This window comes from Chaetura pelagica, unplaced genomic scaffold (genome assembly GCF_000747805.2).
Source record: "Chaetura pelagica isolate M959 unplaced genomic scaffold, ChaPel_1.0 scaffold752, whole genome shotgun sequence".
Taxonomy (NCBI): domain Eukaryota; kingdom Metazoa; phylum Chordata; class Aves; order Apodiformes; family Apodidae; genus Chaetura; species Chaetura pelagica.
The window spans coordinates 260,268-286,858 of record NW_009952270.1 but is presented as its reverse complement, the minus strand read 5'-3'; the positions used below and the strand labels follow the sequence as shown (position 1 = coordinate 286,858).

At 41.0% G+C, this 26,591-nt stretch overlaps 1 protein-coding gene across 1 annotated transcript in view; it reads right to left on the bottom strand.

Annotated features, from left to right (window-relative positions):
* TCF20 (transcription factor 20 (AR1)) overlaps positions 1–25,279 on the bottom strand; it is a 40,525-nt gene extending 15,246 nt beyond the window's left edge. Inside the window, exon 1 of the mRNA XM_010007760.1 lies at positions 19,647–25,279. Within this exon, the coding sequence (XP_010006062.1) occupies positions 19,647–25,247 (5,601 nt within the window). The 5' untranslated portion in view covers positions 25,248–25,279. The remainder of the gene's footprint in view (positions 1–19,646) is intronic.
* Positions 25,280–26,591: the final 1,312 nt, after the last annotated feature.

Below are 26,591 nucleotides of genomic sequence, written 5' to 3'. Positions count from 1 at the left end.
TAAATAGTTTGCAGGCTGGGCTGAGGCTCAGAGTGAATATCCAGGCGAAAGGGCAACAAAAGCAGCAGGCAGCCACATTCTCCTTCCTGGAAAGTGGGATGCAGAGAGACAACTTACTCCATTAAGCTATAAGGAAAACTAAAAAGAAAAAAAAAGAAAGAAAAAAAATAAAAAAATTTCCTGTTTGCTGCAAGAGAAAGGAATGAGTGATTCTGTCAGACTGCTGCAAAAGGGGATTGAAATAAAGAAGAAAGGTTGAGCAGGCGGTTTTAGAAAACATGAGAGAAAAGCAGCACTACAAATTAAAAACTTTTCTTATGTGACTGGGGCTAGAGAAAACAACCAGTACTGCATTAGTAGTTTTAATTTCCGGACAAACAATTTAAGTTGTCCAAAAAGCAGGCACAGAATATCAGAAAAATGAACCCCACAATTAAGATGATAAAAAAATCCCCTAAACTTGCATTAATAAAATCCATCTCTTGCTGATGTTGATATACAGTGGTAACATCTTATATAAAGCAATAAAGCAAAACAGCCGCTGAAGTAATATTAGGCAGCTATCTTCAATTTAAAAAACTAAGGAGAAATTTAGATTTCTAGATTTCAACAAACAGACAAATCAACGATCTGGAAGACGCAAACAGAGCTGCATTAGGAAACAGTAAAAAGTCGGAACCGCAGTGCTGCACAGGCTGCTGAAGCACAAAGGGAAGCTGCAGCTCAAAATGGATGGCACAGAATAAAACTAGAAAAAAATAAAAGATCTGAAAAAATGTCTTAGAAAAGGGAAATCCTATTAAATACATACACAACTGATTAAAACACAAAGGAAACACTCGGAATTAAGAACAGAGCAGTCTATTTCCCTCAATTCAAAGGAGTAAGAGAAAAGAACAAGAACAGAAATAAATGGTTAGTTTTGACAAGGAATGATTTGCCATCAAAAACATCTAAGGTCCTGTTGCAGACATTTAAGCTATTCAACAGGGACTCTCAAAAAGGGGAGTGAACAAAAAGGTGTGAAAACTTGCAAAGTCAGCAAAATTATCTGAGGCAATCAGATCCCAATCTGATGGTAAAGAGCTGCAGAAAGATCTTACAATCTCTCATTTCAAAATGGAGATGAAAATGAATGTTGTTAAGCAGAAAAAGAAAGGCACGGGGAAGATATTTTCACCCATGTATGTACATGATGACAGACTCTAAATCAGCATTTACTACTCATGGGAAGGTATTAGTAGTTATCCTGGACAGAACATTGTACAGTCCCTGAAACTGCAAAAAAAGACAGGTAGAACATAAGGAAGTTATTAGTAAAGGAAAGAAATAAAGAAATCCTAATCTCCATTTATGCCTGTTGTATAACTCCTGTAGTATCATAACATCCTGAATATTGTGTGTGGTTCTGGTCACCCTATCAACAAAAGAAAAAAAATAGGACAGACCACAGTGAAAACTAGGAACATAAAGAGCTTTCATTTGAGAAAAGACTGTCTTTTGGAAAAGAAGTAACTGAAAGGAGGTTTATATTTAAAAAATATATATGGTGTGCATAAGGGAATGATTCTTAGCCATTTCCAAGAAGGAGAAGCAAATAACCTGTTTAAAATAAATCCTTTTTTTAAAAAAACAACAAATCATTAAACTATAAAAGTCATTGCCAAAGACTGCTGCAAAAAGATAAGCAAGTTCAAAACCAGACTAGACAAATTCCTCAAGGACAGGTATGCCACTGCCCAGCAAAAACAGTGATGTGAAAAACACTACTCTAAAGCTGTGACTACTGAAAGGAGGGAGAAAATATGCAAGGAGCTCTCTGTATGTGCCTGGTTTAGTACACATCTCCAAGATAACTGCTCCTGGCTGTTGCTGGAGACAAAACACCACAACAAAACATACTTTTGCACCAGCTTGGAATTGCTTGCAGACCAAGAGATTTGATTGTGAAACTTCACAATGAACAATTAAAAAAATAAAATCCTATGAATATTAAAAAGAATGTAGCACCTAGAAATTATACTGTCAAGTTACAAGTTTTTAAGACTTCAGTCTTACTTCTGTCACAGGAAGGCTGAGCTAAACTGTAACACTATATAAAAGGGTTGAAATTTGATCTAAGTGATAAATTCATGTTCACTTCTCCATACAAGCCTAAATGTTTCATTCAGTCAGTGGAGTGATCAAAGGCTTAAATGTGCATGAACATACTCTAGGAGAAGAGACTGGTGAAAAACTGAGAAAGGCATAGAAGAGGATGAACCCTCCCCATCTCTCAAAATAAACATAAACATACATAACTGAAACCTAACAGAGGTTAGATACTTCAAGAATAAAGTGATGATTCACTAGAAGAGATTTAACAAAATTAACAAATATAGTACATTTAAGTAGTAATGAAAAAGCATGTTTAAATTTCAAATACAGCAGGCTAAGAACACACCTTTGTAGCAACTTCATAATTTAAAAGTAGTATTGAAATAACACATAGACTGCCAGGTCCAAGAAGATAAGAAATGTGTAAATCCTCTTTCCTTTTAAGACAAAAGCCACCTTGAGCTAGAGGAACATTTCAGGCAACCACTTCTAAGCACAGGGATTTGAATTTGCTGAAGTATTCAAGTCCAGCAGAAAAAATTACACAGTTTATGTTATTTTGGCTATTAATTTGGAGAATTAAACATGCAACAATGGGCGCAATTTAGTTACAAAAGGGTCTGAAAGACAGAAGAGCAGATTTTAAAGAGGAAAAACAAATTCAAATTTTCAAGTAATGATTATATGATACGGACATGCAGAGTTGTGGGAACAGCACAGCTGGCAGAGCGCGTTTACTCCATTTGGATCTTCTGCCAGTATTATATTTCTTTCCTCACTATCCTGGGTACCGATTATAGGAAATACCCAAATACACAGTGAATTTCTATTTAGCATAAGGTCTACTGAGTGCAATATAAAACAGCAGAGAGATGCCTTAAAACAAAGCAACATCACCACCATAAGGGAAGAGTTTTTAGATAAATTAATTACCTAAAGCTCTCCCCTTTAAAGCAAAACCTTTGAATATCAATGACTGAAGTGACAAAAAGGGAAAAAAACTGAAGCATATCCAATTGTTCAGCAGAAATCTCAGTCAAGGAGGGCTCTGAAGAAATTAAATGCATGAAAAAAACAGAAGTAAATGTGCAGAGTTTTGGAAGTGAGGGACTTAATTCAGGAAATTATAAAATTGGCCAGGATGCACTGACTGGAAGTAGATCACAAGCTCCTGAAACCCAAAAGAAAAAAAAGAAGCAGGATGAAGGCAGATAAAATAATGACAAGTAACTTATGTTTGAGGTGTAAGAGAAAGCAGGTAGATCAATGTGGAAAAAGTAGGTATAGTGAAAATAATAGCTTAGAAAAAAAAAATAAATCATAGCAGTATTCCAAATGGGCATTTACTCATTAATAAGAATACCAATTCTTAAGGTCTAGTGAGCCACTCCTACTGTGTAGTCGAAATGTATTCCACTGCATGTAAGCATTGGTGAAAAAGGTACAATGCTAGTCTTACTGGAATATAAAGAACTTGTATCTTTAGAAAGGAGTAGCAAATAAAAATATACCCAATGCTGTTAAAGAGAGAACAATGAGAAGATAGCTCCTGCAGAAGGCTATTGAAGCAGTAGTTGGTGACAGAGCTATAATGACTAGCAAAGTGTACAGAATTATTCCTGAGGTCACTGGTGGCTATTGCCACCACCCAGGAAAAGCAGTCGAAGATAAGCAACAAGAGCAGGTGAAATGAATCCAAGAGAAGAGGTAAAGGTGCAACATTTGCAGAAGCAGAAATGTCTGAAAGTTAGTACCCCACACTTTAGTAATAAACTGTCAAGTAACACATCAGTACCACCAAAAAGAAAAATAATAAAAAATTAAAAGAAGGTACAAGCTCATGAACTACAGAAATAATTTGTCAATCACAGTTGAGGAAAACAAAATCAACTAGTAAAACACATTGATGAAACTACCTCAGACACAGAGGAGGTGCTCTATCTAAAATAATGTTTGCTGGCCAAATGACTGAATGGCTTTGAAGGGGAGTATGTTATTTCACTATTCAATAATTACCAGCGGAAAACCTACAAACTATCTATGTCCTGCTTAAACTGCCAATTACAATCAGAGCTACTTTTCATGAATTCCAAACTGAATGTATTAAAAAATATCGAGGGTCAGTAGGCCTGCCACAGCCACTCCACACAAAAACTCCACATTGTGCTAGCAGCAGTTCAGAAGCAGCAGCGAATATAAATAGCAGCAGAAGTCCCAAGGCCGGACGGCATTCCAGCTGGATATTACAAAGCAGCTGAGCTAGTGTTAGTAGTTTCCTTAAAGGACAGACCTAATGTTCTCTCCTGGGGGGAAGAACTTTCTCCATCTAAGGATTTAGGAGCTTTGTGGTTCTCCCCAGATCTGAAGGGGAAATAAAACTAATGAAGACATTTCATGCTCAGAGCACTGCTGAATCGTGGTAAAGGCAGTAACAGTCTCTAACTATTTGCAAGCCACATCTTCAGTGTTTATAAATCTTGATCAATCTATACTAAGATAAAAAGGGTTGGTATGAGCCAAAGACTACTACAAATAAGTAACTGTGAAAGATCAAAGTGAAATTTCAATCTTTTTTTCACTTGAGGTAGAAATTGAAGGATACAAGCAATTTTTGTTTTTCATTTATTTTACATAGGTACAGCCTCTTCTCACTTGTTATTCCTCCATGTTCTGAAGGCTCCAGCTCAACAGCAGAAGTTTAAGTCAGCAGTAAAGTCTTCTTTGTTGGATAGCCTCAGAGACTCAGAACAGAAAGTTCTTCTTTTGGCATTACCCTTGAAGCTGTTTGCCCAGAAAACTGAATTTATTGGTAAGTATTCAAAACTCCTATTCCCCAAGAACTGCCTCTGCAGATTTCTGTTTAGAGGGGTAGTACCATGTGGCACCACTAAAGAATCCTTATTCTCCCCAATGATAAGGTGTGATACTTCAAAGGAGGAATAATTAAATTTAAGTAAAGGAGTTAAGACTGCATTAAACCCTCCTAAAACAGTTGTATGTACCTATAATGCGGGTACTGGAATTTTTCTAATCTAACCTAAACAATTTCCTAAAATTAACAGCTAAAAAAATTGGTTGGTTTTCTGGAAAGCATTAATTATGCATTGTGTCAACCTTGACATTTTTGTGATATTTAACCTGAAGGGTTATTTCACCAGAAAGTACTTTAAAATTAAATAATGAATTTAACATCGTATCAGAACACTCAGGTTAGGATCTTCACCATTTTAGCTTTCTACAAGAGAAAGATAACATCAGATGAACACTCAACAAAACCTTTTTGTTTTTTGTGGACCTGACTCACAACAACACATGGACAAACTTTCAATTTGGCTTCCTCCTGTTACATCTATGCAACTAAACATGTGACCTTGCATCAGCTCCCTAAGCTTCCAAGTTAATTAAGAAATCTGATAATTTAAACACATTGTGTACTTTCAATTTTTAAAGCACCCCATAAATTTGTCCCAAGGGTCACAAAATAAGTGGTTTTAAATCCTACTTCACAGAAAAATTAACTGATTTGTCAAAGGCCACACAGGGAATTTTTGATAGCACAGCCACAAAGTCTTAAAAGATCACAGCTCTCAAACCTGAACTCAAGTACATGAAGTTATCTATCGCTCCCCCTCTCTTTTATTTTTAAGCTTCACATTGAGCAGCAGCGTCCTTTAGAGAAAGTTCGCAATTCAGAGTTCCATGCCAAAACACTGTTGTCCTTTGTCCCCTCCGTTAGTAGTAAGTTTTATGTGAAGCTGGATACTGTCTTGTAATTATCAATAATTTCTTAAACTTAGCAAGCCTTAGTTCTCAGGAAGAATAAAGGAGTCAGAGGTACAAAAAAGGCTGCAGTTAACAGCAGCATAGTGCAAAGTATCAAGAAAACCTGACTTTATGAAAACGTAAGGCATGAGAAAAACACAAATAAGTAGCTAGGACCCATATAAACACATAGGTCCACAAATATAAAAGGGTCCTAAGCACCAACCAAAAGAAAACATGCAAGGAGCAAGAAACAGGGGAGGAAATATCGGTAAGTGAAGACTGTGCAACTAGTTTTAACATCAACCTTTACTACTTTCTCAAGCAGAAGGAAAGCTTTGGACACAGACAACAATTAGCTGGGTTGAGGTAAGATGCAAGTGTATTTATGCAATGATCAGTTATGCAACCAGCCCTCAGGAAGACATACGCAAAGGATTTTTACCACTGGTAGCTCAGGTACTGACAAACAGTGCAGCTGCTCTGGGCAGGCTTTGCCACTCACCACAACCTTGTTTCTTGGGTAGGGATGCTGTTTCACGCTAAGTCCCACACTTGTTAAGTCTACTTTTGCCAACAGCTCAGCAAGTCTGAAGACAACTTAAGTAGATCTACATTATTAAAGTCACACCCTGAGCACTGCTAGAAGTTCTCAAAAGAAACTGCAGCTATTTTAGTCCTTTTAACTGAAGAGAAATGCCTGTTTTAGGTTAGTCCAGCTGGCAAATCAGGCCAGAGGAGGGGAGGGAACATTGAGTCCCTAGTGCTCCCAGATCAATATTAACAGTAAAAAAACAAAACCTCCCTACCTTTTCATATGTCTAGACAACTAAATGGTTGCACTTCACATAAGTAATGAACGCTGTAAAGCTATACACATTTGAGAGCCACCTTAAGACAAATTTTAAAATGTACCTTTCATTGAATTTACTAGTTTGTGTAATTAGTAGTATCATTCTGATAAAGTTTTCTACCTGAGGTCATGATCTTGGCCAGCCCACTCAGTTCCAGACGATTTAAAGACAACAGTTTACACTTGCACAACTTGCAGATCCCCTCCTATCCCTAGCTGTGGCATTTCCCTGTATCAGTACTGACACTAAGAGTCAAAAAAGCTGGTCCAGCCAAAAGATTAGTCTGATATTAGGGGGACAGGAGGAGAGGGCTGAGAATTTGCTGACAAGTTTAGCTACTGACTTGGTTCAGTCACAGAGCAGTGGTGCTGCAACAGGGGAAGCGAAGAGGAGAAGAATGGCTTCTAACAACCCTAACTTAGCCTAGATGACATTACCACTATTTTCATCTTCACAACAAACTCCTCAGTGGCACAGAAGTAGTTTACCCTCTTTTGTACCTTTTACAGCAAAGGAGTCTTGACATTTTGCTATATTCCTACCTCCCTCTGCCCTCATTCGACTTCCCGCCGCCCTTGCCCTGCACTTATCTTTCCTCTAATTTACCCCACTGTGGCACAAAGCAGTCAAGGACCATGATCACTGTAAAAATGGGAATTTCATTGATTTCAAGGGGGGATTCTGGAAAAAGGAGTTTTAATTGTGGCAAGGAGCAGGGCAAGTCTATGAAAACTAGTGTGACCATGACAGCAACTCAGAACTTCAAAGGGCCCTCTGAGGAAGACTATTATTTTTGATAGCTCCCTACACAAGGGCTAATCCACTGCCAGTCTCTGTGCCCTGTATCCAGGCTCTGCTGTTAATAGCCAATTGCTCCATTTCCTGCTCCAGTCTCCCCTCCTAGCTCAACACTGCAGTAGAAAGAAGGTGTTAAGGGCAACTAATACTAGAATGCCCATCTTCATATTCCCTGAACAACTCTGTGCCCGTATCTCCAGCTACATTCCTTCTCAACATGGCTCAAGCCACTTAAGCTCACACATAGCTTCAGCAAGACAAGACTGCTGTTAAATGCTAATTGCTAACTAATGAAAACTAATCGTCATGCAATTAAACTTTAATCACTAAGCAGCTGGCTGAGATTCAACCCATAACAATGAAGGTTCATTAATAACTTTTTTTCAAAGTGCTCTATCCATGAAGATTTCCCTGTACACAGAGTCCAGCTAAGTGTATGAAATTGTTTGAAAAATAATTTCCTCTGCCACGAAAGAGTAACCAACCCAGAGCACAACAGTGCAAGTAGCATAGTTTAGAATGAGCTGAAAAGGATGGTTTTAAGAGTCAGGGAACCCAAACTCTCTTCCTAGCTTCTGCCATAACCTCAGGCAAAGTGTACAGCACAGACAGAACCTCTTCTCAGATTCTTGTCTCTGGGAGTAACATTCTTCAAGGCAAAAACTAGTTTGAATTTTGCTGTAGTTTCTAAAATTATTACATGAATACTCATCATACTTCAGTTTTATTTTTACTCATCTTTCTAAATCTAGAGAAATTAATCTAGCCTCATCCAGAACATATTTCTCTAATAAAAAAAAGACACCCGAGTTATGTAACTAGGTTTATAATGGGTAGACAAAAACTTACTTTTCCAAAAAGTTAAAAAATTGCTTTCTATATCCTATCTTTAAAAAAGTCTCACACAACCATCAAGAAGTGTCTCAGTTTTGCCTGCACCATTCCTGCCTCAGCCTAGCTACTGCACAAAGCATTATGCTTACGCAGCTTTTTTATGAACTGTTTTGCATTGCAGTGTTTGAAGAGCTTTCCTTTACTATGAATGGTAGAACATTAGTATAGTTGAAGCTTGTTTTCCTTATGCAGTAATCAATGGATTCAGGATGATGTTTAGTTAAAAAACAAAAGGGAGAAACTGTAATTTTTATTTTTAAAGTCTTAAAAAAGATATAATGTAATTCTAACAATCCATACAACAGAAAGTCATTAATTCCTACCTCCAGAAATGAACCTCTTGTCAAACTCAACAAACAAAAAGATTAAGAAGAAATAATTTTCTCAAAATCAGGGAATATTTTTTTAAAGGTTTGCATTTTTGTCCAATTGTAAGAAAGTATAGGCCATTTTAAACTCAAGAGGCGTGGAGCAGAACACACTTCTGAAGTTCTTGAATGTCCTTCAACACTTATTTGTTAGCAGCATTCTTTTAATGAAGGGGACACAACTCAAATGACTACCATCTGGAATTAGTTTAAGTTAGAAAAAAGTTCAGTTTAAGTTAAAACTCGAACAGGGCAACCATCCTCCCTCCCAGTTTTGGGGAATCTTAAGAACCTTTCTGCCAACACAGCTTAAAAAGATTCAAGCTAAAATGACACATAAATGGATTGTATTCACTTGCTATTGAGAATTTAGCAAGAGTTTGGCATCTTTACAGTAACAGGCAACTTAAATCTTATAGAAAGGATTGTGTGAGCTTGTGGATAGCCACACAAAAAGCTCTAAAGCCTTGTTTACAAATGTCCTGCACAGAGAAAGCCCCATTTACTTCTGGAAGAGCTTCTTAAGACATTAAAGTTACTAAAATGTATTTTTAAACAAAAATTGTACATAGCTTTTGAGGATCCCTGATGCTTTATATAAAGGCCACAACTGTGGAATGTGCAAGATGCTTTTTACATACAAATTTCCAGTGCTGCTGGCTACAACTAATGTAAGTGGTTAAACATCCTATTCTTTCCCAACACTCTATTGTCAGTAAATCTATTTTCCGCTTTCCTCACTCTGCATGCTAGACAAACAATAAAATATAAAACCACATGCAAGCGCAGCCATAATGCCCATACTTTGGGATAAATTAATGGCAAACAAGTCTGCTAGTAAAGATGCACAGAAATTCCTTTCCTGCCTACCCTTCATCTTCTCTCTGCCCCCACACAATAGGTCAAAACCGAAGAAGTCTTTCTTCTTTTCCCAGTATAATCTTTATGAATGAGACCACAACTGAACTGTACTTCCTGCTGTCTACAATCCATGATCACCAGGTCTTACCTGACTTCTACTCACAATAAAGCCAGCTTCATTTCACAAACAGAATTAATGGCTTCTGATCACTGAGGATACTGAAATATGCAAGGTCCTGTACGTGGGTTGGCACAACCCCAGGCACAAACACAGGCTTGGGGGGAGAATGGCTAGAGAGCAGTCCCAAGGCAAAGGACTTGGAGGTGGTAGTAGATGAGAAGCTCGACATGAGCTGCCAATAGGTGCTGGAGCCCAGAGAGCCAACTGCATCCTGGGCTGCATCAAAAGAAGTGTGGTCAGCTGGGTGAGGGAGGGAATTCTGCCCCTCTGCTCTGGTGAGACCCCACCTGGAGTGCTGTGTACAGCTCTGGAGCCTTCAGCACATGAAAGACATGGAGCTGTTGGAGAGGGTCGAGAGAAGGGCCATGAAGATGATCAAAGAGCTGGAGCACCTCTGCTATGAAGACAGGCTGAGAGAGCTCAGTCTGGAGAAGAGAAGGCTCCAGGAGACCTTATAGCGGCCTTCCAGTACCTGAAGGGGCCTACAAGAAAGGTGTGGGAGGGACTTTCCAGAGGGTAACGACAGGACATGGGGTAATGGTTTTAAACTGAAAGAGGAGAGATTTGTGTTAGATATCAGGAAGAAATTCTTCATCATGAGGGCAGTAAGGCACTGGAATAGGTTGCTCAGGGAGGTTGTGGAAGACGCCTCCCTGGTGGTGTTCAAGGGCAGGTTGGATGAGGCTTTGTGCAGCCCTACTCATAGCAGGGAGGTTGGAAACTGACGATCTTTAAGATCCCTTCCAACGTTAACCATTCTATGATTCTATTTTATGTATCAGAAATGTAGGTGTGTATTCTGCCTGCTCACCTCTTTGATGTTTGATACCAACACAAAGAGCTGCTGTGAGCCACCAAGTGCTGTAGCACTTGTCATTCACACTTCTAGGTTGCTACCAGAGGAAGGCAATGAACTGAGATACAACAGGGGCTCCTACTAGGTTCTTGTCTCTGTAGCAGCACACTCCTACAGACCAGGACTCACGACAGCACAGAGTTTCTGTAGCGCAGCAGATGGCAATGCCTTTCTGAGAAAACTGAATCTCAAGTTCATTATTCAGCCTGTCTTTCAGAATTTGTTCTCCACCCAGAATTTCATGCTCTTATTTTTGCAACACTGTAAAAGAATATTCAAGATGCTGCTATTTCCTGAGGAATGAAAACAAATGTGTCCTGGTTTGAGCCAGGATGAAGCCAATTTTTCTTTTTACTGATTTTTTTTTCCTTCAGTAAGCTTTCTTGTAACTAGCAACAGTGTGTTCTGCTAGGCTGATAAGACAGTGGAATGTTTTTCTAACTACTGAGGCTTCAAGGCTGCACCTGCACTCTGCCGGCTCAGACACTATGGGGAGACTATTGGCGCCCAACGTGGGGCTTAAAATCTAGCCCCCCCATAAATTGTTGTCACAGTTTGACTCAGGTCCGACAACAATGCTCTCGATCCCCTCCCCCTCCCACCCAGGTAGGGAAGGAGAGAGAGAAAAAGAGAGAGACTTGGCTGGATTGAAAACTAAACTACACAGCTTTAATTAAAACACTAATGAATGATACAAGAAAATATACACAATTATATACAAATATATTGTATATAATTGTATATATTTTCTTGTATCATTCATTAGTGTTTTAATTAAAGCTGTGTAGTTTAGTTTTCAATCCAGCCAAGTCTCTCTCTTTTTCTCTCTCTCCTTCCCTACGTGGGTTGGGGGGAGGGGGGATCGAGAGCATTGTTGTCGGACCTGAGTCAAACTGTGACAAAATGTTAAACTGATCTTACTAGGGACTTTCTTGAGGAAAGAAAAGAGCACATTTCCAGCTCAGGCAACTAGGTGTTTGGACAGTCTGCCAGCGAAAGCCAAGAACTCAACTACTTCAAGGGTAATGGTAGAAGATGTCTCAAGATTATGTGGCACTCCTCACCTCAGAAGTTAAAGCATAATAAAAGCAGTTGCCAGAGATAAAAATAAGCAGACAATGTTTTCAATACACAACCCCACCCTTTTTTTTTTTCCCCAATCACTGCTAACAGGCTGTTTTTAAATTCATTACTGGCTTTCCTTTCCCCACCATGAAAAATTAACAAGCTCCAGAGTCACTTCTTCCTAACTCTGGAAATTTCTCTCTACTATTACAGGTCTGGGTGTAAGAAACACAGGTTTTTCCTTCCTGTGTTTGTCAGGCATGTGATCTTTGAAGCTGCAGATTATCATTTCAGCTGAACCTTGACCTGATGCAGAACTTCACTTGAGGGGCTTATTGGAGGGGAAAGGGGGTGAGAAAAAATGTCAGGTTTTGCATATTTTTCCTTCTCTAAAAAGAAGGATAATGAATAAAAGGTCAGCATTCATCTCCCAACACCTAAGAAACAGTAGCACTGTGGGCCTAAAACACTTTCAAGTGGTGACGTAACCTGGGCACAATTTTGTGTTATGGCTAACTTGATCTAACGGTGGTAATTACCAGTGGAAAGGGCCCTCCCCATCAAACACAGCAAACGTGGTTCAGAGAGTAAGCAGATTTAGATGGCTGACCTGGCACAAAGATCTCCCACTCCCAAGCTAGCCTTCTGATGGATTAGCTAGATAAAAATCAATCCCCTGTGCAAACGCACAGTTGGTTGATCTACCACAAGGGAAACAGTGAGAGCAAGCAGCTTGTAAAGTACAGTTCATCCCTCTTGACAACAACTGACTCCTAGCCTGGCTTCAGGAAAACAAGGCACACCTGTGCCAAATGAAACATTCAGAATAAACTGACACCTTCAGACTCCTGGTGCTATACCACTCAGGTTTCCAGGAATAGACAATGTTTTGCTTTATTCTGCCAGAGGTAGCTAACCTTCCACAATTTTCTCAGCTCACAATGATTCCCTAGCTTAGACGTTTCATTAGCCACACAGTTAGGAACCTTTTAAACACAATTACTTACAGCATGTAGGAGTATTTTTGTTAGGCTTTGATTTCCTAAATCTCAGAATATAAATAGCTTAATTCCTAATGATTCCCCTAGCCAACTTTATTCACCCAATATACAGCTAGGGTTCAGAATGGTAGAGATAAATGAAAGAAAATGGTTCTATGAAAGCAGAGTAATCAAAATATTATAGACAGGCAATCCTTTATTCTTCTATGGTAAATAATTCCAGAGATACAATTCTCTGGGAGATCACCAGGAGTCCTAAGTGACCAAGTACAACTTCTCTGTGTGAAAACAGAAGTTGTCTTCCATGAAATCTGAAGAGCAAATGTAAACCTACCTCCAAGCCCTACAAACAAACAAAGGCATGCTCAACCTGAGCCAGAAGGCCACCACTGCCCAACAGTAATGAAAAATTCAAATATATAAGTATCAGTATACAAAGATACATACATGCATTTAGGTTCTTAACTTCTGTGATCCCATATGTGGTTTTTAAGAATTTTCTCCAAAGTCAGTCTCATCTTTTGAATGAGCTTAACAATCCTAAAGAAGGCAGATTTCACCTCCTCAGGTGAGCAGCAGGCTTTGAAAGATATTTCATGGAGAATCAGAAAAAATTCCAGAATGGTGAGAGAAAGCTCAGAATCTCCTTCCATTATACTGTAGATGATGGGCAGATTTAACCCTTCGCTGTTTGTTACTCTGATGTTCTCATGACTGAAACTCAAGATAATCTTTTCAATAAGAAGCAACAAAGGGAACAGGTTCCAAGGATTTCCTTTCATGTATAAGGATTGAAAAATTTCTCAAACTGGGAATGAAGCAGAGATTGATGAGAAAAGTATTAAATTATTTAGACCTTTTAAAAGAGATCTCTAAAAGGAGGATAAACAAATTTTCCTTTCACAGAGCACTGCCAGCAGAAACAAGAGCTAGATTTACCTTCAGCAAGGTCAATTCTGACAAGGAAGCAGGGAAGAAACAAAAACCAAACAACAAAACCCCAAACAACCCCACTAAAATGAACAAACAACCAACCCACCACCAACTCAGAAGTAATACGTGTGCTAGACCAGAGCATGTCTTGGAAAAGTGTTTTATAAAATAATTTTGAAGGAACAGCACACCACCTCCCAGTGAACAGCCTTTTATAAAACAACAGTAGAACTATCTTCACAGATTCTGCAACTCAAGCGAACATAAGGAATGTTTTTAGCATTGTTTTTCACTTACAGTTTCTTAAATTTTATACTGAGAGTAAAGACCAGCAATTATTTTGAACATTAAATAAGTTAACTACCAAAGCAACTTCATAGTTTTGCCAGTTTCAAAAGTAACCAAGACTTCATCTTGCATGAAAATGAGTTTCTCATGAATAGCAAAACAGTGATAAGATAAACAAGGTAGGAAACTGTTCCCTTGAAGGCATTTATAGCCTTCAAGGCTATAACTACATGCAATAAGGCTAAGTACATGCAACTGTTAGTTTTCCAAATCCATACATGGAAATAAATGATTGACATGACTGTAAGAAAAGAAACTCAGACATTTTCAAAGGAAGAATATGGATATATTTTCAAACCTGTTGCAGGAGTACCTACTATAAGATTCCTGGTATCATAAGGTAAAGATCTTCTGCCAAATCACTTATAATCTGCTTTATCTAGTCCAAAACATGCCACCTTCAATATTTCAAAGCAAGCATTCTGTACGTGACAAGATCGTCCAGCACTAGGGATATGGTATTTTTTCAGTTCAGTATTTCATTAGCCTTCAAATCAAAAGTATCCAACTGCAGTAAGACCAGTTATCACCCTTCCTAGGGTTTAACTGGCAGTTAAGAGTGAAAGACAGACTACTTGACAGGTGGGTCCATCTGCTGGGGTATTTACTTTGAACCTCAAAACAAGAAGAATGATTACGCAATTCTGCATCTGAAGCAGCCCAAATCATACAGCTGATAAGCTATTCACATTCTCAGAACCAAGAAGCCCTCTAGAATGGCCAGAACAAGAGGAACACTTTTTTGCCTTTGAGAAAGGCAGAGTCTAGCACTCTGGAAAACAGCTAAATTGCCACTTAGAAAGTAACATATTCACACCATTTTCAGTCTAGTGTGACACCAGTCTTTTAGGAAAGCTCAAAGCTCAGGAGTGTCACTTCACAGTTTGATAATCTTTTTAAGGTAATACCTTTCCATCTCAAATTCTTCTAGAGCATCTGATACAAATTGACCTCTGAGCAACCTCGTAAATTCTAAGCCTTCCTTGAGACTGAGTATGGGGCTGTTCTTAAAAAAATGCAGTAAGCCGCAGACATTTATTCATATAAAGAACAGAACACTTAACAGAGCAAGAAAAATGCTTCCAATTCCTTCCTGAATCTGGAAGACAAACAAGAAACAGAGGTGTTTGGAAAAAAAAATAAATCTGTAATAAGCTTCCATATGAAAAAAACCAAACAAACAGCTGAGTTTGTGTAAGAAGAAATGCAGGGCAGGTTACTTATGCCACTACCTCTACATCATGGCTCAATGGTTTATGGCCTTTGACAAGAAGTTTCTTATTTCTATACCAGGATGCTGCATAAGCAACAACAACAGAGCCAGATCGCTACAGAAAATATTTCAATTCAATGGTATGGATGCAGTTTACATTGGGGTGCATTTGCCCTTTGTGAGTATTACAAACAGCTTACATAGATTTTGAATTCTGGCAGTATTTCATTTGCACAGAATGTGTTACACATACGAAATACTCACTTCCAGGCTTATGACCCTTTATATGCCAGAAACTAATGTCTTTCCTTACCCTAGACCAAATTTAAGACCTAGATTCCTGTATGCTTGTGCATACATCTGTCTGCTCTCTCCTGCCAGCAAGCAGCTACATGGCTTGCACATCTACTTTTCCAGGACACTAACACTGATGAACTGCATGTCAGGAAGGAACAAAAAGAAAATGCACTTGCAAAGCACGGAAGAAGTCAAGAAGCACAGGAAATCAGCTGTCTGAGCCAGAAGGCTATCCTCAGGCAGCAGAGCAAAAGAGCCTAGTACAACAGAGCCTTTCACTGCCTGGGGATGGCTTCTGGCAGGAACACCTCTGAATACTCTTGACTGCCATCTTCATGTTGCATGTAACCTTCTCCTAACTGAAACATGAAGCACATTTTGCTTCCAGAGAAAAGTACAGTGCTACAATTTGCTACAATAGGATAAAAACGTTAAGGAAAAAATAATGCTAGGAGAAAACTTATTCTGCTATTTGTGAGAGAGGTGAAAGAAAAATACTCCCACGGACATAATGAAGAATAGCCCAGCATTCAGCTAGGGCACCTGTTACTGTGCTTGTGTAAGACATAACAAAACAAAGCACAAAAGAAAACAGTCCCTGCCTCTGAAAGTTGAGATTCTTGTAACTTGATTAAAAATGGACCCAGACACAACAGTGAAGAAGGCTACATGTTACTTCTCATATACTGAAAGTAAGCAGTATTTCCTACAGCTTTAAATAGGAAGGATTAGGAAGAAATAATTTGAAAATCAAATAGGGAGATTGTGAATCCAAATGACAATAAAATTGGAACAAGATGGCTAATGATGGATTAAGAATGAGGTAGATTAAAAGCTATGTTTTGAAATGAGAGTCAAGAAGAAAGCTCGACAAGACTTTGGAAAAAAGTAACCAGGTTACCAAGCGCTACCCAAAGGCATGATATTCCAGGATCAAGAGAAGAAAATCACAAGCAGAACTTCAGTCAACCCCACACAAAAAGCCGGAAGTAATGAACAACAGCCTCTGCAAAAAATAGAAAGGAGGTAATCAAAGGAAGACAGAGATGGGAAACAAAGGTGGAACAGCACTTTCAGAGCAGCACAGCTGATAGTGACAAATGCAGCTGACAGGGAAAGGAAAATGAAGCACTGAATTTGAACCTTAGCTAGGAAGAGATCACCGTAAACATCCATTAGCATTGTAGTAAAGTACAATTGAAGCTGCAGTGGAGGACAAGAGCCACAGACAATGCAGTCACAGAATACTGAGATGAAAAAAGTAAAAGGAAATTAAGTGGTAGTTGCAAAGGCAAGAGAGGCCACAGGCATTCTGTACAGTTTTTTTTTTTTTTAAAAAAGTGAAACACTCATATATACAGGTACTATGAGGGAAAAGAAATGCTAGGAGTTAAGCAAGTGATTAAAGGAATGGGGTAGAGAGAAAGGACACAAGGTTCAAGGGAGACAAGGGAATGTTCTTGGCACAAAAGAAAACAGTCCCTGCCTCTGAAAGTTGAGATTCTTGTAACTTGATTAAAAATGGACCCAGACACAACAGTGAAGAAGGCTACATGTTACTTCTCATATACTGAAAGTAAGCAGTATTTCCTACAGCTTTAAATAGGAAGGATTAGGAAGAAATAATTTGAAAATCAAATAGGGAGATTGTGAATCCAAATGACAATAAAATTGGAACAAGATGGCTAATGATGGATTAAGAATGAGGTAGATTAAAAGCTATGTTTTGAAATGAGAGTCAAGAAGAAAGCTCGACAAGACTTTGGAAAAAAGTAACCAGGTTACCAAGCGCTACCCAAAGGCATGATATTCCAGGATCAAGAGAAGAAAATCACAAGCAGAACTTCAGTCAACCCCACACAAAAAGCCGGAAGTAATGAACAACAGCCTCTGCAAAAAATAGAAAGGAGGTAATCAAAGGAAGACAGAGATGGGAAACAAAGGTGGAACAGCACTTTCAGAGCAGCACAGCTGATAGTGACAAATGCAGCTGACAGGGAAAGGAAAATGAAGCACTGAATTTGAACCTTAGCTAGGAAGAGATCACCGTAAACATCCATTAGCATTGTAGTAAAGTACAATTGAAGCTGCAGTGGAGGACAAGAGCCACAGACAATGCAGTCACAGAATACTGAGATGAAAAAAGTAAAAGGAAATTAAGTGGTAGTTGCAAAGGCAAGAGAGGCCACAGGCATTTTGTACAGTTTTTTGTTTTTTTTTTAAAAAGGGAAACACTCATATATACAGGTACTATGAGGGAAAAGAAATGCTAGGAGTTAAGCAAGTGATTAAAGGAATGGGGTAGAGAGAAAGGACACAAGGTTCAAGGGAGACAAGGGAATGTTCTTGTATGGTGCTATAAGGACAGATGAAAGGGTTAAGAGGAGGAAAAAAAAACTGTTTGTGACAAGGAGATGATCATAACAGTTGGAAGAAAGTGATACAGGGTAGGCCAAAGAGTATTCAGTTAGAAAATCATCAAGATCCCATGCAGAGAAAGAACTAGAATGTCAAGCAACATACAAAACTCATAAAATTGTTGTGGATAATGGACTGCTATTTGTCAAGTTTGATTAGAGCCTAACAGTAGAACTTCCAGAAAAGGCATTTGCTACTGGAAGAACAAGGATCATAAATGAAAGACACACCCTGAAAACAGGAAAAATAAAAAATCAGGCTGGAGCGATCCAAATTCAAAATACTGGTGAACTACAAGACATGCAAAAGCACAACGACATTGTGAGTAGAATCCAAACAGTGGTGGAGATCCCAGAAGAAACCTTGCAATCACCAGAGGTAAGAAATTCAGCAGCTGCATCAGAACAAGCACGGCACAATGAAAACCAAATGAAATTAACTGACTTTGTGTAATGAGAGGCTAGAAAGAAGAATACAGGCCAAATCAACTTAGGGCAAAGAAGCATGTAATTACTGTCAAAGAACAGTGAGTGAAAATGCAAAACAAGCCAGGAATCAAACTTGAAGAAAAAAAGACTTCTAGAAAGGAAAACCATCACGCTGTATTTATCAACAGAGTGAAGAGAACTGGATCCCAACACTGTTTAGAAAAGAAAGAATCTGAAGGTAACATTAAAAAGTAGTCTAGTGCCTCTTCCATGGTCTGTCCCTAGACAGAAAACGTAATGCAAAAGGTAACCATAAATAAAGGGATGCATACAGATGATGGCAAAGAAAGCCACATAACTGTCAGCTTATACCTCAGAAAATCAATAACAGCAATTTTCTCCATCCACAACCAGGTGGTTGTGAATAAAGTTCACCCTTTGTTCCTGCTTTATTTTTACATATTTATACTCATTGTATACCGGCACTTTGGAGAAAGTCAATTATCAGTATTATTTGTGGTATAATTCATACTGAATTAATCAATACTACACCCATTCACATTTCACATAAAGCTTACGAACTTGTGTGCAATTCTACTCCATCAATCTTATTTTGCAAGGACTGCAAATTCTCCTGCAGTTGCATAATATGAATTATAGTCAAAAAATAACCTAGGTTGAAAGGGACTCCTGCTGGAAGCAGAGCCAACTTCATAGCTAGATCCAACTTCAGAGGTAAAGTGAGTTGCTTAGGGCCCGGGCAGTCACATTGCTGCATCTCTCAAGTGCAGATATTCCACAGCTTCTCTGTTGTTCCTCCTCCCTCAATCCAATGTTTCACCATCCTCACTGAATTTTTTTGCCCAATGCTGAACTGGAATTATCTTTGTTGCAATTCTTGTCAGCTGCCACTTGTCTTTTCATTGTATGACTCCAAAAAGAGCACTAGAGCTTATTAAGTATCTAATAGGTCAGAATATGGAGAAGAAAAATTACTGTTGTCATAAGGAAGCCTTTGGACATCCAGAACTTTTAGTAGGTCATAGGCATCCAGCATTTTGATACCTGAAAAATCTGTCTGATCAGGTGTGGCAGTGATCTAAACAAGGCCATCAAAAGGACATAATTACAGATTTACCTAAGATGAAAGATGATTGCTTGAGACATGAGAGAAGAACAAGGAAAAAATTGTATTCCAAATGGTGTGTATATATATATATAAATACAGCAAATGGAAACAAATTATTTGGTATATTAAGGTTAGGTACTTACCATCTCTTTTGCAATCTCCACAGCTTCCTGCAGCCCATAGAGCCTGCCACAGACCAGGTAGATCCCATTGGCCCAGAGAATACAACCCTCGTGGACCCAAAATTCATTGCTGTCAAGAGGTAGTTCAGGAATTTGTAACTCCAGCTCAGTGCCACCTTCTGAAGTGGGCATAGAGGGTTTTGAGTCCAAAGGAGTCTTTTCACCACCACTGCCACTGTCAGTGGTTGCTTTTTTACAAGAAGCTCCCCTTGAAAGTGACCGAGAGGCCCCGCTACAGTCCTCAGAGCGGTGCCGCCTCTTAAAGCGGGGATGAGCAGCTAGGCTTCTTTGTTCCTTCTGTTGTTGCTGTTCCTCCTCCTCTTCTGTATCTGTCTTGGAACCATTAGAAGCACTTTTGTGCCGTACCTTGACTTTGCTCTGCATTTCTGTGGCCCTCTTTGGAGGTGGGTTCTTGGGCAAGGTGGCTGCATAATCCTGGGGGTAGAACGGACCAAAGAGGTCACCCATGTTACGATAGCTGGCCCATTTGCCACAGAGACAGCAAACCAGGTGCCCTAAGACAGAAGACTCTGTTACTACAGGGCCCTGCAGCATGAAAGTTGAGGTGGGCAGCACTTTGCTTTCTGCATTACTAGGAGGGGGTGTTGAAGACCTCTGTCCTTTCCGACCCCTCACCAGTTTGTTCTGCTCCTCTTCCTCCGCATTAATGATTGTGCACACAGCGCCTAGTTCACACTTGTTTACCACATGAATATAAGGGAAAAAGGACTTATTCTTGGAGTCAGTTTTATCTACAGACTGAGTAGCATATTTAAGCTTGATCTCTGGTTCTTGAGGCTCCACAATCGGAGCAGCCCGTCTAGGCTTCCGCTTCCGTGGCTGCGCTGCAGGTTTTCGCCTCTCCCTCCTTTGCCTCTTCGGTTTTGGCTCACCACCACCTACCCCTTCTGAAGACTGGGAAGGTACTGGTGGAGGTGGTGGGGGTGGTGGCAGTTGCTGCTGTTGCTGCTGCTGTTGTTGCTGTTGCTTCTTCTGCTTGTTCACGCTCCCAATTGGCCTCCCCTTTTTCTTTCCAGAGGGAAAATATCCCTTTGGAGGGAAACCATCTGGCTTGGGTGAAATGTTTGTCACGTCTCCATCTTTTTCCTCAGACTTCGGATTTGGTTCAGAAGTAAACACACTGGAAGGGGAAATTGTTTTTGAGTCAGAAAAGGTCAGAGTTCCAGCTCCACTTACAGATCCATCAGACCTTCCCTGACCACCTGACTTCTGAGAAGGTGGTGGTGCTGCACTGGATACTGCTCCTTCTTTACCAACACTGGCAGTTTCAGGGACCTCTTTCTTTGTTTTATCATCCTCACTGCTTTGCCACTCTTCTGAAGATCTCGGAAGAGTTATCTCACCAGTTGTATCCTGGCTTGCTGGCCCCACTTGGTCTGACATATCTCCTTTTCTCTTCTCTGCCTCTGGTCCATGTGCAGTCACATTTCCTCCTTCAGGTCCACTCTTAAGGGACAGGATGTCATCGAGAGTGACAGTATCTGCACCAGTTTCAGCGCTGTTGGTAGAAACACTTCTCCTAATATTGGGAGATGTAATTTTTTGAACAATAGCTTCCAGTTTTAATCCTCGCCCTTTTCTTGGGGGCAGTATTTTGGTCTTAGCCGGGCTTGTGAGGGAAACAGCAGGGCAATTCCTATTTTCAGGACTTGGCAGGTCCTTGAAGGAATCTCCCTTTGAAATTGACTTGCCAACATCTTGGCTTTGAGATGAACGGGCATAGGAGTTGTATGTTTTATCAGCTCCTTCTTTTCCTGAAGTCATCAGTCGCCCCTTATCTTCACTGCCACTGTTCTTCAGATCCTGTGGCTGTCTTTTGGTGGGGATAGGAGAGATGAAAGAACGGACTCTCCTCCTCATAATTAATGGATTTTGAGGAGATTGGTCTTCCTGGCCAGGGAGCCTGAGCATGGCATTACTAGGCTTGGGCAAATCTGTAGAATCCTCTCGTCGATGCCCATCGCTTTCTTGAGGGCAAAATCTTTTTTGGTTGGCTGCTCCAAGGGGGCCACTGCTTTTGGCAGGAGAGGTTTGCCGAGAGAGGTCCCAACCAGATTCGTGATGCTGCAACTTCTGATTGCCATGTTTCAGTTCGGTGCATTTGCTCTGAGTACCGTCACTCCCCATAACACAGCGGCCAGCCTCCTGGCTTCCAGTATCATGGTAAGAGCTACCTTGAAGGTACATCATTCCATCCTTGTCATTTTTTAAGGGACTCCTTACTCTTTCCAGAAACTGCTGTTGTCTTGGGCTCTTCCTTGCTCCTTCCTGCCTGTGCTGAGCTGCAGCAATCACACCCTGAGCAGTGCTGCTTGCCCAATCTTTGTATTCGTCTTGCTGGTATATCTGCCTCTTGTAATGATACTGGGAATTTAAACTCTGGTTAGGGTCCCCAAAAGCATGAGGCCTAGCATTTGTGTGGTAGGCTGAAGCCAAAGATGGGCCTTCTGAATTCTGCGGATAAGCAGAATGCAAGGAACCCCTGTTAACTCTTTCAGATAGCGTCATGTGGGGGTTCATGTGATGCAGATCTGTCCCCGGGCCTCTGCTTCTGCCTGGTGACATTTTCAGTTTATCGGCAAGATCCTGAAATTGAGAAGGTGATTTACCCCTGCTGCTTCCAGCTCTGCCAGATGCTCGTCTCATCTGTGTCGATCTGCTGTCCTGCTGGGGAATGTAGTCTGAAGCAGCATCAGAGACTGCAGCTCCAGGGCTAGCATTGCCTCGGAAAGATTCATGCTTGATGCCAGCAGGATGACAGTGGTCTCCTGTTTTTTTGTTATTGAGACTAGCTGAGCTCTTTGATGGTTCAAAATCTTCTTCTTTTATTTGCCCACTGTGAGCTTTCATCTTTGTTTCCATGGATACTAAACCACCAGGGAGTATTACTGACTGGCTCAAGCCAGGGGCAAGACGTTCACTCCTTCCACTTCTGGCCTCAGGACCCATGTGCCCAATTGGGTGAGGGCCAGGATCTCTGACAAGTTGCCTTAATGGAGATATATCACAGATCACTGATCTCCTCTCTGAGAGTGCTCCCCCTTCATGGGCAGAAGACTGAGACTCCACATCAAACTTTCTAGCAAGAGGGTAATCAGCTAGATTTATCTGCTTCATGTCAGGAGCTGCACTGCTAGACTTTCTATCCCAGGGACCCCAGTGAGGGCCTTCCAGGAGAGATCCCATGCTTTTATTCAAGAGACCTCTATTGGTCAACTCATTGGTTTGGCTAATTAAGATATTGGGCCTCATAGCTCCCTCCAAACTCCCAGCCATCCCAGAATGTTCCTGTGCATTCCTAGAATACCTTCTGTCTGGATGATGATGGTACCCCTGTAAGACCTCCTGTAGGAGGCTAGGAAACTTCTCATTCCGGCCTTTGCGCTCACTGTGCCCTGGAAAATCCCCTTTTTCTTGACCAGAAGGATATTGTGGAAAGCCACCAATGTTTCTCTGTATACCAGCTGCTATATTATCCTTGTAACTGTATCTTAAACTGCCCGGAGATTTGGAAGGTTCTGTTCTTGCAGGAAAATTTGGCCCAACAACTGCATGACCAGGTTGGCTGTTCCCCTCTCCATTATGATTAGTGTTATCTCCACTTTTGCTCCCTTTACTTCCTCCTTGATTTTCTGGCTGGGTCCCTGCATGCCCAGCTTCTTTTGCTCCACTAGCACTAGCTGGTGCCTGACTAGTTGTGGAAGCATCGTCTTGGGCAGGTTTATCTTGCCCACCTGACTTTTCTACTCTTCCTGTCATGGCTTCCCTGGAGACAATCACCCCAACTGCCTTTTCATTCACTTTTGGTGCATTTTCCACAGCCACTACAGCTTCCTTCCCATCAGGGGAGGCTACATCTTCCCTAGCTGCAGGGCTGTTGCTCAGTTTTGATGGCTCATTCTGAGAGCCTTGTGCTGGTGACGAGTTGGATCTCTCTAAATTACCCCCTTTGTAAGTGGTGTCTGAGCTGGTACTCTGGCCACTGAGCTGTCTCACCCTTTCCCCATGATCCTCTGAACTACTGGAACAGCCACCATCAAGGGATTCTGCAAGGGGAGACTTGAGTTGCTCCTCTGCCTGGGAGGAGCCTTCTGAATTGGTACAGCTGTCAGCTTTCTTTGAAGAGGATGACCTTTTAGAACTTTTCTTCTGAGGTGCCAAGGCATCCGAGAGCAACATATGCTGGACTGTGTTGGGCAGATTTGCTACTTGAGAACTTAGAGCACTCAGGCTGCTTAGCCCTGGATCTGTGAGCCTTTTTTCCTGCAGTCCTTCCAGCCCAAACCCCTTGAATCCTCCTGCATGAGCATTGGGGCTTGACATCATAGATGGTGTAGGACTAAGCTGAGGCATCATCTGCAGGATTCTGTTTCTAGAACCCATGGACATGTTGCCTTGCCCACACTGGAGATTTTCTCCACCTGGCATGAGTGGAGAAGGGGTAGAGCTGCAGCTTGGAGATTGTACCACAGATGCAGCAGGAGAGGGATTAGAGATTGGACTGAAGTTTTGGTGAAACTGCATTGGTGACCTTACAGGAACTTCAGTCTGGCTGTACTGTCCCACTTGGCTTTGAAGAGAGAGCTTGGTGGCAGCATTTGAATACTGCATTACATGCTGAGGCTGATGCTGTTGCTGCTGCCCCTGCTGCCCACTTTGGGGTAGCTTAGACTGCTCAAAGCTTTTCATTGGTTGAGTCTGAAAGCTGTAGTTTGACTGGGTCCCATATGCTTGTGCATTGGAACCCACAGCATGGCCTTCATACTGTGACCCAGAATTCACACTGTAGCTTCCATCGTAATTCTGTCCTGACTGGCCAAAACGCTGTGGGGAGGGGAAAGAGGAGGAGGAGGATGACGAAGGTGGCTGATAGTGTTGGCTGAACTGACCCACTCGTAACTGGTACCCAGAAGCAGAGGAAGGCAGGGTGGATGAACGCTGCATTGGCTGCAAATGTGAGCTGCTAGAAGCAGACTGGCTGGAAGCCTGGGGTAAAGGCTGATGAGATTGATAGATCTGCTGTCTCAGCTGCTGCACCTGCTGCTGCTGGCTAGAAGCCTGCTGCTGATACTGGGCACTCCCTGGAGAAAAAGGACCAGCATAATCCTGTTGATAGTGGGATACACCCCCTAGGGTTGAGTGCTGTGTTTGAAACTGGCCCACATGTCCCTCACTCCCATACTGACTGCCAAAGCTACTCCCTTGAGGGGGCCCATAGCTCTGTACTGGTCCAGAAGGCCTGCGCTGAGGTGGCTGCTGCCCTCCTGACGCCACTGTATCTTTGTTGGCAGCCATATAGTAAAACTCTCCTGCTTCTTTTCTGAAACCTTGGTAGCTCTGATGGCCAGAGCTCTCACCAGGCATTGCTGTAGAGGCTCCTGTTGTTCCACGACGTCCACTGCCAGCACCTCCTCCAAAGCTCTGGAACATCTGGGCCTGCTGGCGGGGGCTGAACTCTTCTAGTCGGGATGAACCGTGCACTTCCTGCGGGTAGCTCTGCTGGTTTCCGTGGTAACTACTTTGCTCCCGAAAGGACTGCATGCTGCTCAGCAGCAGAGCGGCAGCTCAAAAGCCCTCCTAAATGGAAAGAAAAAAAAGAATAAAAAGCTATAGCATCCACATCTCCCAGTCACACCAATATCACTGCGCAATTTCACTGTTTTAATGGCAATTGAGTATTTGTCTTCTGCTTTCTGGTACTTTAGTGTGTATCCCCTCTCCTTGCAACTTTCCTACCTTCTAGGTAGTATAAGAGGAATCACTCGCCTTCAAGAAAATATAAGCCAGTAGCCTACTACCAGTTGGAGCACGTTTTCAGCATTACTACTTCCCTGCAGCCATTTACACTAACTGGGTCTGTTTACATGTCCCTGAAGAAACAGATTTCCAAAAACATTTTGCAAAGCAAAGGAGAAAAATCCTCAGCCTCCCACTATTCGCTATGGCTAATTCCAGGAGTAATTAGGTATTTTGCTACCATGTTTAAAGATGCAATAACAAGAACCCAGAAACACTCTCAAACCACACTTGGATCTACTGTAGAAATTATATCCAAGGTCCACGTTTCACTCTGGGAAAGATCTCTTTTAGAAAACACTCAACATATAATTGACGGAAGCGTGAACCAAGATATTCCAATTACAAAGATCTAAGAGAACCTGTGAAAAAACTGGCACCAGCATGCTCAAAGACATCTGCTCTATGCTTTCTTCCTGACTACCCCAGTGACACTTTTACATGAAAACCAACACAGTAAGACATGGTATTTTTTTCCCCCATGTGTCTGCTTTGTTTTAAAAGATGGAAAGTCAGGACAAGACCGCTCTATTTGAGCAAAAGGGTCTACAACTTCACCCCTTAGGACTCGTACATTACCTTGAACAAAACTTAACAGAAAACTTCTGTCAATCAGAATATATTATTTGGAATACCATGTGTGATCACCTACATTTACATAAACAACTCCTAAGTAAATGCACTTCAGGAAGGTGCTTCTTTATACTTCAATCTGTTATTTTGTGTTTGGAATCGTGACTCATCCTCAAGGACTGGACTACAGCTGCAAAACTGTTTGGGGACCCTAGTTAGTTCCTCTGTAAAACCCTGACACATCACTACATGTATTAAGAAAAGTATCATAATGAAGAAGCATATGCATATACACTGTCTTTTTAAATTTTAACTTAAATAAATAAATGTGATTTATCTTCCTGAAAAACTAGATAAAGCCATGTGGAGCTTTAAAAGCCATTTTTAAAACAAACGTTAAGACAATGCTCACTTTTCCAGGAAATAGAACTTTGACTCCTCATATTGGAGACTTCCTGGAAGACTTGCCTGCATGTTTTCTCACTTAGCCATGTTTTGTTCTTGCCACATTCAGCT